The sequence below is a fragment of the Staurois parvus genome, unplaced genomic scaffold, assembly GCF_062004578.1.
Source record: "Staurois parvus isolate SC_StPar_1 unplaced genomic scaffold, SC_StPar_1.0 ptg000578l, whole genome shotgun sequence".
Taxonomy (NCBI): Eukaryota; Metazoa; Chordata; class Amphibia; order Anura; family Ranidae; genus Staurois; species Staurois parvus.
The window spans coordinates 3,770,785-3,783,859 of record NW_028318374.1 but is presented as its reverse complement, the minus strand read 5'-3'; the positions used below and the strand labels follow the sequence as shown (position 1 = coordinate 3,783,859).

The 13,075-nt window shown below is 41.8% G+C and overlaps 1 protein-coding gene across 2 annotated transcripts in view; it reads left to right on the top strand.

Annotated features, from left to right (window-relative positions):
* Nucleotides 1-13,075, top strand: part of ERICH3 (glutamate rich 3) — a 132,117-nt gene that overhangs the window by 79,767 nt on the left and 39,275 nt on the right. For both annotated transcript variants that reach the window (XM_089692167.1, XM_089692168.1), the window contains exons 8-10: nucleotides 4,369-4,549; nucleotides 5,992-6,178; nucleotides 10,636-10,964. In XM_089692167.1, the coding sequence (XP_089548293.1) occupies nucleotides 4,369-4,549; nucleotides 5,992-6,178; nucleotides 10,636-10,964 (697 nt within the window). The remainder of the gene's footprint in view (nucleotides 1-4,368; nucleotides 4,550-5,991; nucleotides 6,179-10,635; nucleotides 10,965-13,075) is intronic.

Sequence of the window (13,075 nt, the reverse complement as noted above, 5' to 3'; positions counted from 1 at the left end):
CTACTAGCACAAATCCCCTACCCTCAAATTTATCCTCTGAGAATAAAACCTTACCACCCCCCTCCAAATCCCCCTCTGCCAGCACAAATCCCCCAAATGCCTTCCTAGCACTTAAGCCTGGTACACACTATTAGTTTTTTTTTTTTTAAACTGACAGCTCAGAATGAGCGGCTGTACTAACTATCTGATGGTAGTACAATGATCCCCCTGCTGTGCTATTGTGTTCTGACAGGGGTGCATCCATCCCACAGAACACTCCAATCAGCGTTCTCAGCCATTCCCAGATCAGGATCTGATCGTCTGACCTTTTTTTGGTCATGCCCCTTCAACAGAAGCCAGCCGAATGGCCCGCTTCTGTTGGACCAGCTGCCACACACATGGGCCGATGTCAGACATTTTCTATTGAACCGGCCAATGCTGTCCAACATTGTCCCGTATATACTAGGCTTATTATCCCCCCCCCCCAAATTTCCCCTCCTAGCAAATACCCCCAATTATCCGTTCTATTCCAAATCCCCCTCAATCCCCCTTCCTAACAGAAACCCACTCTCCTAGTACAACTTCCCACCTCCAAATCACCTGTTCTAGCACAACCATCCAAAATCCCCACTGCTCCCAGAGCAGCTCCTCCTGTCCACCCCTTGTCCCGGCCGTAGTCACCAGGACTAATAGACTGGGTGAATCTCCGCACCAAGGACACAGACTGGAATAAAAGGACACTGAAAACAATCAATAACTGATAAATATTCTTAGAATATGAAAACAATGGTTTCTTTAAGATCATAACAAACGTGTAAAGCTGGGTACACACTAGTAGAATTTCGTATGAAAATTAGTATGAAAGTTCTCATTCAAATGTCGTTCGAAAGAAGTTCAAGATGTTGTCTGCTTTTAACATTAAATTTTGTATTGAATGGACTTCATCAAATGAAAACCACATACACTGTTAGAAATAGATTCATTTGAGAAAAAATTTCTATTCTGCTCCTTTGAATTTTCTCATAGCTGCTGTTGAAAAAGAACATCAATTTGACCCCAATAAAGATTAGAAAAATGAAAAAAAAAAAAAAGTTCTTACAACATACGAAAAATGTTGAATAAAATTCTACTGTCGTATACCCAGCTTAACGCACAAATGAGATTTTTTAGGGTTCAACACTCAAAATAATTTATTAAAAGACATCACTTTACTATGCCTTAGTTAAAACCCCTATATATGGTACATATGCGATTCCTTATGAGATACAGACAGAATACCATAACAAGAATGATTTTTTACTTTTTCCAAGCTACTAAGCTTTTATATATCCATGACCATTCAGTATTTTACCTCCATAAAGTCATAGCTTTTATCCAAAAGATCTCACAAATCTTACTGGCAACCACTGAAGCAGGGAGATGTACACTCACCAGCCACTTTATTAGGCACACCTGTTTAAATGTTTGGTAACAAAAATTGCTAATCAGCCAATGACATGGCAGCAACTCAATGCATTTAGGCATCTAGACATGGTGAAGATGGCTTGCTGAAGTTCAAACCGAGCATCAGAATGGGGAAGAAAGGGGATTTAAATTACTTTAAAAGTGGCATGTTTGTTGGTTTCAGATGAGCTGGTCTTTCAAAAACTGCTGATCTACTGGGATTTCATACACAGCCATTTTCTAAGATTTACAGAGAATGGTCCGAAAAAGAGAAAATATCCAGTGAGCGGCAGTTGTGTGGATGAAAGTGCCTTGTTGATCTAGTCAGAGGAGAATGGGCAGACTGGCTCCAGATGATAGAAAGGCAAAAGTAGCTCATGTCAATATGAACCATAATCTCTGAGAAATGTTTCCAACACCTTGTTGAATCTGTGTCACGAGGAATTAAGGCAGTTTTGAAGGCAAAACAGGGTCCACCTCGGCCCTAGCAAGTTGTACCTAATAAAGTGGCCAGTGAGTGTATATTCCTCAATGTGTTTCATAGACCAATGGTCTACTTCCTCAGGCCAAGCAAGGGAGTCGGGTATTAGAATAGCATAATGTCATAAATAGGTTATAAAATCATTGATAGTATTCATAAATTCGACCATTCCAAAACCCACAAAGATGACATCATAGAAGGGGTCAGCTAGTGGGAATACCACACAGGAAGTATCTGGCTTTGTATCACCAGATTATGAATATTTCATTCATTTGGATACTAACAGGAGGATCCACATACCAACTGTACAATCCCAATCTACAATCACATGTAACTCTATCATAATTCAAAGGACAAGGAAAATCCTTAAGGGTTGTCGTGTTTTATTGCCAAGCTTTTCCACCACCAGGTGGGCATGCCCCACCAACCATCTGATGGTGGAAAAGCTGTGCAATTCAACCCGATGACCATTGGGGATTTTCCTTCTTTTATTTTCATACAGGATAAAGGTACTTGTGACTATAAATTGGGATTGTACAATTGTTTAGGGGAAAGCTCTGTTAGTATCCAAGTGAACAATATATTCACCACAAATTTTCCTTTATCATGATTTTTCAAAAAAAGCAATGAAATAATTTGAAGTGTAGTTGAGATAATCTGTTCACAGATCTGCAGAGGCACCACTAAAAAAGAAGACGGGACTTGTGCATTAAGCAACACACATCATCGTGTAGTGCCCCTCTAGGTTACCAGGGGGAGCTAGTTTTTTTTAGTGAGGAAAGCTGAGTAGCAGCGTGGGCATGAGTCAGCCTGGGTGTTAGACAGTCAGGTTATTTTAGGTCAGGGCTGAGGGCTCTGCAGATCAGTTCCCTGATACCTCCCCATGCTCTAGAGACTTGAGAAGTTTGTAGAAGGCAGTAGGTGGGGGTGAAGAGGGACTGATCTGCATACTTAGGGGATGCTGGCCAATCTGCAGGCAGGAGGCTTGGCATGAAGTCAGGAGAGCCCTTTAGTATGACTGAGCCTGCTCAGCAGCAGGAGAGTTTGGGTGGAAGATGGAGTGAGAGGCTGGGATGCAGGAGCCTAGGAGGGGGCCCAGTGGGAAAGGGCCTGCCTCCAGGTTGGGCTTGGAGGGGAGGATTGCTTGATCTCACCAGTCCCCAGAAAGAGGACCAACTGTACAGCCAGGGAAGGAGCCAGTCCAGTAGAAGGCCTGTGGCAGCCACCAACCCAACAAGCCTGCAGGCGAGGAACAGTAAGTAATCCTTCACCCCTTGGGCCAGATAAATAGAGAGGACATTCTGGTGGAAAACCTGACTAGCCCCTATCTGGGACTGTGCACTTAAAACAACAGATTCTGGGACCCCTTGCTCAAGGACTCCCTCAGTACAGCTAGATGAGAAGAGGATTCATCTGGGGTCTGGAGTGGTACACCAAAAAGAGGTCTGTTAAAGAGACATCTACATAGTTAGTTATTCAGGAGTTGTCCACAGTTACCGTTTCTTGGGCAACCCATACATCCCTCAACTCCATCCAAGTTTATTACCCCTCAATAAAATCACAAAAAAACAAGCCTAAGAACTGTTCACTGTCTCCTGTGTGCAAGGTCTGAAGAAAATGCATGTTGCCTGACTGTGCAGGACTATAGGGGGACCCAAAACTTAGTGACTCCTAAGAGGTAGTACTACAAATGCATTTCATGGCACTACACTGGGACACAGATGTGTGAGCCCTATAGGGGTGTCCTGCAACCCCATGGATGTGACTATAATCTTTCCATCAATTTTTAAAATTTATTTAAACACAATGTCCAGATGCTTCAACAGTACTCCACTCAGAAGGTTCTCTCCGGTGACTTTTTGTCCCATTTTTCTTTCCCTTTCCCCAGTTTTCGGAGGATCATCACCTGCCAAAGCAATAATTAGAGTCTGGATGAAATCTTTAATGCTAAATATTTTTAAATTATGCAGTATGTGTTTATAGAAGTTTTCTTGTTGACCCAAAAAGAGGGACAACTGAAAAGAAAGAGTAACAAAGATATTGGGTTCCAAAGTAGGGACAGTTGGGAGCCATGCATATGACACATCCGTTCCCAGTTCTGTACTTTCAGGATGACGAGACATTATTACAATAGAAGGAGATATGACCTTTAACTTTTTGAACAAGAAACCGCAGTTAAAACATTGTTAAGGAATATATTTCACCCTTGTGGTTCGTATTTGAAAATTTCCAATTTGAGGTTCCTTTAATGTCATGGACCGGTATATAATTCAGCCTCTGTCCCCACAAATCACCGGCATTGCATGTCAGGAGCGGCTCCAGATTATTAAAGTTCTTGGAAGCCGGTGATCTGAGACTGTCCTAGGACTGCTTTGTGACACGGATGTTTTATAGCAATACCCAGCCTTGTGCTGATTTGCCGGCAGAGTGACGTGATTTATCTTTTTTTTTTTTTTTTTTTTCAGGATACGGGAAAGTTTCATAAAACGTCCTTGCACAGTAATGTAAAAATTACCATGGTTTATCTAGGAAAAAATGTGCATCTATCACACGACGATGATGACTACAGAGATGAAATTAAAGTGTTTCAGCAGCACTGCGGTGGAGAGAACCTCTGTGTTTATAAAGGGAGACTTCTGGAAGAAGGTGAGTACTGGGAAATCAACAACTTTGAATTGGGATGGGGCCTTAAGCAGGGGCGGATTGACCATTTGGAAACTCGGGCACTGCCTGAGGGCCCGGGGTCAGTAGGGGGCCCAATGAGATGCCCCTGGTACCTTTTTCATAGGCTTTTTTGAGTTTGGGCAAGGACACAGGGGCCCCAAGATCCCCTATTGCCCAGGGGCCCCATGAGTTGTCAGTCCACCCCTGGCCCTAAGCAATGCAGCAGCTTTGGCCCCCTTTCCCTTAGACTGATACTGATATGGACAGGACATTGAGTGACAGGTGCACAGATTTTATTAATAATATACGGGATGTATATACAACAGTTTACGCAGCGCTGTAGAACATAAGGCAGACAGTACCATTACAATACAATTGAATACAGGAGGAATCAGAGGGCCCTGCTCATTACAGCTTACAATCTAAGAGAGAGGTACAAGAGATACAAGAGGTAATGACATGACCAATTGAATTACTGTAGGAGCATGATGGTTCTAGCTGGGCCTCCTGGACATCCAGCAGGTCCTAAGCTCTTGCCTAGGTTGCCTTGTGAATAATCCAGATCTGGCTTTGGGTGACAAGTAGGTTCAGTCAGTGAGGTGGACTTACTAAAGGAAAATAGACTATGCACTTTGCAAATGCAGTTACTCTAGAGCTTAGTAAATTAGATGAAGCTCCACAAACTTCCATCATCCAATCATGTGTAAGCAAAAATGCAATTTTTTAAGATTTCCCTTGCATGTGATTGGGGATTCTTTGCAGAGTGAAGCTTCATCTAATTTACTAAGCTCTGGAGCAACTGCATATGCAAAGTGCACAGTCTATTTGCCTTTAGTAAATCCACCCCAATAACTCAAGCTACAATCTATTGAAGTAAATAATTGACCAGCGGACTCTTCCCCTTTCAGTTAGAAAGAAAGTTAGACAGGCCAGTAGTGTTGTCATGTTTCTTTAGATAACCCATATATAATTTACACAAATGTAAATTCATTCATTAAAAAAAGTATACCAAGAGTTTAAAAATAGATATAAATGATCAATTTAAACGCATTACAAATTGACCCAAAGCCATTAATGTTTACTTAAAACAACAATCCGTGAACATGAAAACAATTTCCCAAATCTGAAATTTTAAAAATCAAATCTTCAGTTAAACAATGGAAAATATCCCATGGGTGATAATTATTTTTTCTTAGCAAGTGAGTATTTGAATCTCATGAATCTTTATTTTATATGCACCTGAATAGAAATGTGGTAAAAGCACAGAAAAAAAAGCAAGGCAATTTAGAAAAAAGCACAGAAAGGGTTAAACAAGCTACTAAATCGAAAGTCAATAAACGTGAAATCCTCTTTATTGCATGAAATAGATTTTGCGTTTATGGTCATACCTTCGCGCCTTGTGACAAGTTTGTTTACGGTTGCAGAGAATTTCAGTTTGGTCTCCAGGCGTCACCGTGGCTTCCCGTTTAGCCTCACCTTCTACATTAATGGGATCCAGGTGGACCGTTTAAGCTCATGCTGTGAGTACAAACACCGCAAAGGAGCGCGCCTCGGAGGCAAAAATGGGTATTTTGGAATCATCAACGTCGAAGGAGCTTCTCCTTGTTACAGGTAACGCACGACCTGAGGACAAGTCCTGAAAATAAAATGCTTCAATCTCGATAAAAGCAATGGAATAGTAAAAAAACAAACAAACGTCTGTGCTGTGTTACCCTATGTGCTTAAAATGAACCTTTACTGGTTAAAGTGACATTTTACCAAGCAAGGAGGCTTCAGGCATTAAATGTAGATTTCTAGAGGTCCTACACACCTATGGATCTCTTCAGTAATGCCCCAGGAGGCCAGAAAGCCAAGGCACCTACATTAGAAGTTCAGGCAAACAACTTAATTCATAGCTTAACCTCTTGGCGCCGGCCGCATGCAAATGTGCGGCCTCCCGACATCTGGGCCTTGACGCTAAACGGCCGCACATTTGCGTGCAATTAAGAAAAACATATGTGCTGAGAGTGCGCGACCTGCTCGCTCCCAGCACACATGTCTGGTACTCACGGAAAGGTACCAATCTCCTCTTTCGATCAGGACCTTTTTCGATCATGTGACCTCTGTGACGGCATGTCACGGCAGTCGCATGACCCTAAACCCCGCCCCGCCTCTCGGCTTCTGAAACCCTTATAGGGCCGGGAGGCGCTGGCGCCAAGGGGTTAAAGTAGAACTAAATGGCAACTTGTTTTTAATTTTGGATAGAGTAAGGAAAGGGTTATAACCCCTGTCAGTTTTTTTGCCATTTGTGTCCCAGTGGGGAGATTTTTGTTCACTTCCTGTCCCATAGCCACAGCCTACAATATGGAAATTCCACCAAAGTGAGGGAAGTCCCTGGTAGTTATCAGGCTCATCAGGACTAGTGTCTTCATTGGTCAACTATTTCAGTGCAATCCCACCACAAAACAAGGCAAAATCAGGTCACACCACCTAGTTGCTGCAGTTATTCTGAGTTTCAAATCACAATAGTAATTTCAGTGAATCCAAAATAAATGATAGGAAAACAGCAAATTAATTTGTATTCATTTGTTTCATTTGGATGACATAATGTGATAGTTTGGGCCTTTTATTAATGTTTAAAGCATCCAAAATAACACATCAGCATACTGAATGATCCAAATTGATTCGGATCCTTTTGCTTTATCCGGATATGAGAGGCGTGGCAGTCTTTGACTCTTTGATAATCAAACAATATTTCTGCATTACATTTTTCATTGTCCCTCCTGATCCACTTGGTCAATGTTGCCAGGGCTTGCATCTCACAAAAATGGGAACACACAGACCCTCTGTTGATTGGTCAATGGGTGGCTGTGGTAAACAAGATTATTAATATGGAAAGCTTAACAGCGGCTATGAAACGTAAAGAGGAACAATTCCGTAAAACGTGGTATTATTGGCACAAGTTCCAATTTTCATGGGACTATACTTCATATCTATCTTTTCAGGTCATATAGGCTCCAACCCAGGAACAACCAGCTACTTTGTCTTCTTAGCCTCTTGGTCAGGCACCACTCCCTGCCTCCCCTACCCCAACCTCTTTACCACAACTCCCTTTTTTCCCCGTTTCTCTCTCTTTCTTTTCAATTTTTTTTTTCTTGCTTACGTTCCCATGATTCCCAAATATACTATTATCTCTCCTTTAGGCGCACCCTGAAAACCCATCTCTTCAGGGAAGCCTACCCCACCCCCTGCTAACCTGCCGACCTCCTCCACTCTTCCTACCACTCCATCCCCCACAGCTATCTCCTCCTGTGCCACCATCCCCTCCCTCCTAGATTGTAAGCTCGAAAGAGCAGGGCCCTCAATCCCCTCATGTTTTGCATTGTATTGGTATTGTTCTGTCACATGTTCTGTCCCCCTCTGTAATGTACAGCGCTGAGCGAACTATTGGCGCTTTATAAATACTGTATAATAATAATAATAATATAGGTTTAAAAATGCTCTCTTAGCTTTAGCCACATGGGTTGGACCTCGCTTAAGCACTAGTACTCTACGGTTAGGAGGAATGTGATCCCGTCACCTGGTTTTGCCCTGATAGGTTCTCTACGGGTTTATGAGACACATAAGATGACACGGTTCCTGCTGTGCTCTGCATTTTTCTTTGTTATTTTTGTTATTTTATGGCTGACATTATCCCATTTGTTCAACAGCCTATTTACTGTTGTAATGTACCATGTGCTTTGCTGAAGAGAGAAATTAAAAACTATTAATTTAAAAGAAAACTAATGTACATATGAAATGGAAACATATTGCATTAAATGCAGTAAAGTATAAAAGTGAACTAAGATGATTCCGATTTATTATGTTTGGGTTGGATGGAGGTAGATCCATTAGAATCTCCAAATCATAACATAACGAATGAATCCAAAATTATTTTTGTTCCATTCCGGTACAAGTATCGAAACTTTCGGTCAAGTACTCGCTGATACCGATTACCAATACTTTGTGGTGCAATTTGCGCTAATGGACGCAAATTGCACCGCAAAGAATCAGTTAAGGTATCAGAAGTATTTTCACTAGTACGAGTACTCAGAAAAATACTTGGTATCCATTAATGCAAATTGCACCGCAAAATATCGGTTAAGGTATCTGAAGTATTTTCACGAGTACGAGTACTCATGAAAATAATAGGTACATCCCTACATTTGTTAGTTTCATTACTCAGGTCAATACTGTCCAATCAGCTAATTCCAATTCTCTTTGTGGTTTGGACTAGCAGGGATGACTCAGAGTGCATAAAAAATCTCCCGAAATAACAAATTACCAAGTTAAAACGAATATATATCTAATCTTCCTAAATAACTTCTGAAAATCAATTCAGAACAAGGAATATACGAAACGAATCTGAATATATTCATTGAATTCTGAAAATGAATCATTCTAACATAATAAATATGATGAAACAAAATGATTTACTTAGAGCGGTAGTAAAGTCTGTTTGTTAATCTTGTTCTTACAGGTAAATCTATATTAAGGCTTACCTGTAGGTACAGTAAATATCTCCAAAACGTGCACCGTTTAGGAGATATTTTTTTTTTAAATCAGGTCATTTTTTTCATGAAAGATTCTTTACAAACATTTCCAACAAAGGAAAAACAACACCTTAATAGTGCCTTATCAAAAGGCACATAAACAATATTTCTCCATAACACAGTAAGAAAAAGTAGAAAAAAGGTTTACATCGTGCATTCCAATATAGGTAAAAACACCATATACATTCAACTGACCTCCTGCAACTGATTAGGGATATAGGCAAGGAACCCAACAGAGAAGCAACACCCCCTCCCAGACAGGCTGGTCAACCAAAGAAACAAAAGTGGACTCTGCAGAGGACAACCAGGGGTTCCAAGTTTTGCTAACTTTTTTGGGACATCCCCTGTGTTTATAGGCTAGTTCTTTCTTCTGTAGGTTTGTGTTAACTGCTACCAGCCGTTGTGAGATCATAGGAGGGGAAGGTGAGAGCCATTTTTGCCATTTTTGTAATATTAACTTACGAGCAGTATAAAGAGCTCTGGTCGATAGCAAACAAAAATCATCAGGTAACATTTCTTCCGGAACAATGCCCAAGATAGCCAATTTAGGGTCAGGAGGGATCTCAACAGAGCATATACTGTTGAGTATTTAGAATATGTTAGTCCAGTAATGATGGAGTTTAGCGCAGCAGCAAATCATATGGTAAGAGTACCCATATTTACTACACAACATGGACAAAGGAGATATTTAGTTTAGTTGGTAGCTGGTAACCCCACTGGCACATGTGCACTGTGCTCTCAATGGATGGCATCCTGTCCATTGAGAAAGCTATGCCTTGGCCGTAACTCCAACACACATCATCACGGCTCAGCTATTTAGGTGGATGGAGTCCACAAACCTGGAAGGAAGATGGGGTGAAGATGGAAGCCCTGTCAGCGGGTCAGTGCACCACAGGATTGGAGGGATTAGTTTTCATGTAAGTCTTTCATAATGTTCTAGTATGCAATGCATACTGGCACATTATGCTCTTAACTTGCAGGGGGTGGATTTTTTTTGTTTTTATTTTGCGGTTTACTACCCGAAAACTATTCCGAAAACAAATTAATTTTTCCACCGTGCACATGTCCAGTGTGTGCTGATAAAAAGTACGTACTTTTCCCAGTGCAGCACAGTGGGAGGCTATCGACCATGTGGGAAACTACAGGAGGCTAGTATGAAGCCAAATGAAGACAGAATGAGGTACTATTAAAAATTAACCTTTGATTTAGTTTTGGCTAGCGCACAGAATCTGTAAGAGTTTTATTACTCTCTGTGTTTCCGTTGGGGAGATTCATCTTCTATTTCTTATGCTGACCATTGTCACCAGAACAGAAAGAGATGGGAAATCCAAAATCTTACATTTGTCATGTGCACTTCCAGTGGGGAAACTCATGCCCGTGACGACAGTTAAAAAGTTCCCATCAATTTGGAAAGATTCCCTCTCACTTCATGTTGTGTCTCTGGAACAGGAAACTACCTCTGTCTACGATTTGTTTACACAATTGGTTTTATTGCAGATGTATCATTGCCATGGGCCTAGATAAAAAACCATCTCCCCCACCTCCAAAGAGCAAGCACGCCCTTGATGAGAATGGGGAGCAGGAGGAGAAACCAGAGGAAGAACAGAATAACGAATCAGACATGGAGGATGAGCTTACGGAAAGATGCTACGATGAGCCTGATGATAAATTGGGACAGGAAAGGTCTGTCCACGAGGATGGAGATCCAAAGGAAGATAAATCTAATATGGACTATGAAGAGGATGGAGAGGAGGAGGAAGAAGAAGATGTGGAGAATAAGGACATCAAGACAGACGAGTATGAGGCAGATGATGAAGCCAAGGATGGTAAGGTCAAAGAACCTTTTTAAGAAGTGTATTTAAAATGGAGTTTTAGCTAAACATATAGATACAAGGGTAAACTCACTGTAAAACCATTAGGGTGACACCACTGTTCAGTTTCAGATCTGTAGCTTCTTCTATCACCTTCAGGTATGATTCTGCCTATGCTATCCTTCTGGCTGCATTCACACTATAGCGTGTCACAAACGTGCACAAAATTATGCTATTTTGCCTGTGTTTATGAAACACTCAGAAATCACATGTTGTGCTTGTACTGCCATTCATCTGTAGCACCCTCTCAGCTAGGTTGCTGAAAAGGTTTAGGTAGCTAGGGTTTTTTTTGGTTCCCTTGTAATCAATGCAGTGGTGTGTTAATATTTGGGCTGTTCTGGGTTTCACTGGCTGCAGACTCAGCTGCTTCCCCCTGTCTTCTGGTGGATTCTAGAATGTAGTGTGCTGGAAGAGGCAGATCCTTAGCCTGGATGTTTATTTGGTCTCAGCCAGTCCCAGGAGGAGGATGCCCAATAGATGGCTGAGGAGTGCATAAATGGTCCCAAGCCTGGGACAGCCCTGTTCTTGCTCAGGAGGATAAGTCCCCAGTCTGAATGGCTGCTGCTCTTCTGGACAGTACAGCTGAAACTTTACAGATCATACAGGCCACAGCTCACCCAGAGCTGGAGGCCTATTTTCTGAAAAGAACTGGAGCTGGTCAAGGGATTTCACTGAGGTCTGGGAGTTAATGGGAGAAGTGTCTCTTGTATTTTGGAAATAGGAATCCAGGTGTCCAGGGACATTGTGAGTACAGACCTGAATGCAGATTCCTTGTGACTGCTGCTACTATCCCTTTGTTCAACAGTCCCAGTGCTTGCTTGGATTGGGAAATTTCTTTCTTAAGTGCTGCTCATTTTCTTGGTGGCTCCTAGCTGGGCTGTGCTAAGATATTTAGATGAAGTGAAGAATGTCCTCTGCTTGTTGTATTGTGCTGCAGGAATATCCCATAGCTCGCTGCACCCTATCCAAGTTCAGTTTATAATGAGTCACCAAAAGATACCCCTAGACTGTTAACTGAGCCAGAAGAGTGACTGTCTTGGTGTGCGTGGCTCTCTTATCTAGGGAAGAGAACCAGGGACTACTGAGCATGCCCTTTCGGGGGTGAGCGCTGCACATTGTTAATGGCATCCCAAAAACAGCAAGCACTACTTGCAAAGCTTGAAGCTCAAAAAGGTGCATGAGCTACTTTGCCACGTTTGTTGCCTGTTGGGCAACCCACTGAAACCTTTGAGCTGCCCTATTTTCACAGCTCAAAAAACTTGCACAATCTACCTAAACACCTCTTCTTCTGCCCCCAGTGCCTGAAAACATGCAATGCAAAACAACATGGATTTCTCCTGATGTAGTCTGAATTTTGCAGTGCATAGGGTGATGGGAAGATAATTTTAATGTAGATCTCAGGCAGTTATACTATGGTAGCAATACTTGATAATACATAATAGTATATTGTGCACAATGCTGGCATAAAGGGAACTTTTTGTTTGCCCAGAATTCTGCGATAAGTTTCTAACTTTCTGAAAAACAAAATATGAAAGCTGCCATTGATAACTTGTATTTGGTGGTGTAGGCTTCAAAGCTGAAGCATTCCCATTGTGTCTTCACTACCTGGAGAAGTGGTGATCAACTTGAAAATAATAGAGGACCCTAAGTGCAGACCTTGACCCATCCAGAGGGTCTCACATTAGCTGTGTGTTTTTTTTTTTTTTTTTGCTTTAGCAGTGTGAGGTCCATGGTGTTGAGTTAGGCAGCTCATTCACAATGAAGTCAAAGTTAATAGGCTGTAAAGCATCTTAACGCTCCAGAATTTTGGTAATGCTGCATTGTTTTGTAATGTACAGCAATGCATCCTAAGGAGAAAGTTAGAATGATCATCAGTGTCAATGGCTGCAATAAAAACCTCAATCTTTGGTGTCAGTGGCAGCAACATTTAACCCACCCTCCAGTGTAGTGGCAGTGAAGTTTAATCTCCAATTTCCCTCCCCCTCCCCCTTATTGCCCTAGTAGTCAATGCAGGGGCAAAGAACTTTGACCCCCCCCTTACCCTCACGCTGGAGGTCTTTGCAGTA